This window comes from Rhagoletis zephyria, unplaced genomic scaffold (genome assembly GCF_001687245.7).
Source record: "Rhagoletis zephyria isolate East Lansing unplaced genomic scaffold, Rhagoletis_zephyria_1.1 Rzeph_scaffold_23079, whole genome shotgun sequence".
Taxonomy (NCBI): Eukaryota; Metazoa; Arthropoda; class Insecta; order Diptera; family Tephritidae; genus Rhagoletis; species Rhagoletis zephyria.
In genome coordinates this window covers 5796-6905 of record NW_016180137.1, presented here as the reverse complement: position 1 = coordinate 6905, position 1110 = coordinate 5796, and the positions used below count along the sequence as shown (strand labels likewise).

The following is a 1110-nucleotide window of genomic DNA, read 5'->3' as shown; positions in this document are numbered from 1 at the left end:
AGTGGTGGTGCCAGGCATGCCGTTGGCGACTAGTGTGCCACAACCGCAACACTTTATTCCCGGCGCAGCAACACAGGCCGTTGGTGCCGCGGCGGCGGCGGCGGCAGTGGCAGCCGCACAGTTCTATGGTTTGAGTAGTTGCAGTGAACGCAGTGCGACATCCAGCCCCGTTGTTATTACGCCGCCACCTTCGGAGTATGGCAGCAGTGAAAGTGGTAGCTCCAGTCCAGCACCCAGCGAGTCATCGTACGGAGCGGTGTGGCGCCCATGGTGAGCATGAGCGCGAGCAAACAAGCAAGCAAAAGCAGAAAAGCTGATCTTCAAGCAAGAGGATCTTTAATGGGAATCGATTTCATGAAAGCACACAGCTTTGTATGCAGCGTCGCCGTAGCCCGAGCATCTATTAATGCAGCTGATGGTAGCCAGAACTGCGCGCTAGATGGCGCTTGGGTAGCCTATGAGTTGAATAGGGGCGATTGCGTTGCAGCAAACAGGGGAAGAAGTACAGAGGCAGGGTGTCTGAGTTGGCAGCAGGCTGGACAACGTCGCTGAGGTCGGTGATACTTGCCGCCTGCGTGGTTGAACAAAATGGTTAGCACGCTTGCTGATGGTACAACAAGGGCTTTCTAAAGCCAATGACCAGCCACGCAAAGTATTTTAAGTACAAAAAAATATAAAAAATTTTTAAATAACTTCCTAAGCGCAGGGAAAATGAATTTATTTAGAGATAAGCAACAATTGAAAACAATTAAAATTTTCAAAAAAAAGAAATATAATGAAAATTATTAAAACATAAAACGTAAAGCTTTTTAATTAACTCTGCTTTTCTACTCGTCTTCATCATCATCCCAAACGCTGATCTTTTCATAGGTCGTTTTGCTTCATATCACTTCTTGTTCAAGAAGGTCTTGATCTCACATAAACACCGCCGCCGCTGTCGCGCTCTGACGTCAGCAACTACGTCAATGCGCATCACGCGCCACAACACAAGCTGACGTCTGACTCTCATTAATTTTTGTTTGCACATCATATAATTCGAAAATATTCCCACACTACAAGCCAGCGAGACAGCCCAAGCGCTTGAATTTCGAAATTTCACAATTAGCGTAC

General features: G+C 47.1%; 1 protein-coding gene across 1 annotated transcript; it reads left to right on the top strand.

Moving 5' to 3' along the window:
• Positions 1-6: 6 nt before the first annotated feature.
• LOC108381603 (uncharacterized) lies at positions 7-683 on the top strand. Its single transcript, XM_017638019.1, has one exon. The coding sequence runs from the start codon at positions 17-19 to the stop codon at positions 272-274; it is 258 nt and encodes an 85-aa protein (XP_017493508.1). The 5' UTR covers positions 7-16; the 3' UTR covers positions 275-683.
• The last annotated feature ends 427 nt before the right edge of the window (positions 684-1110 follow it).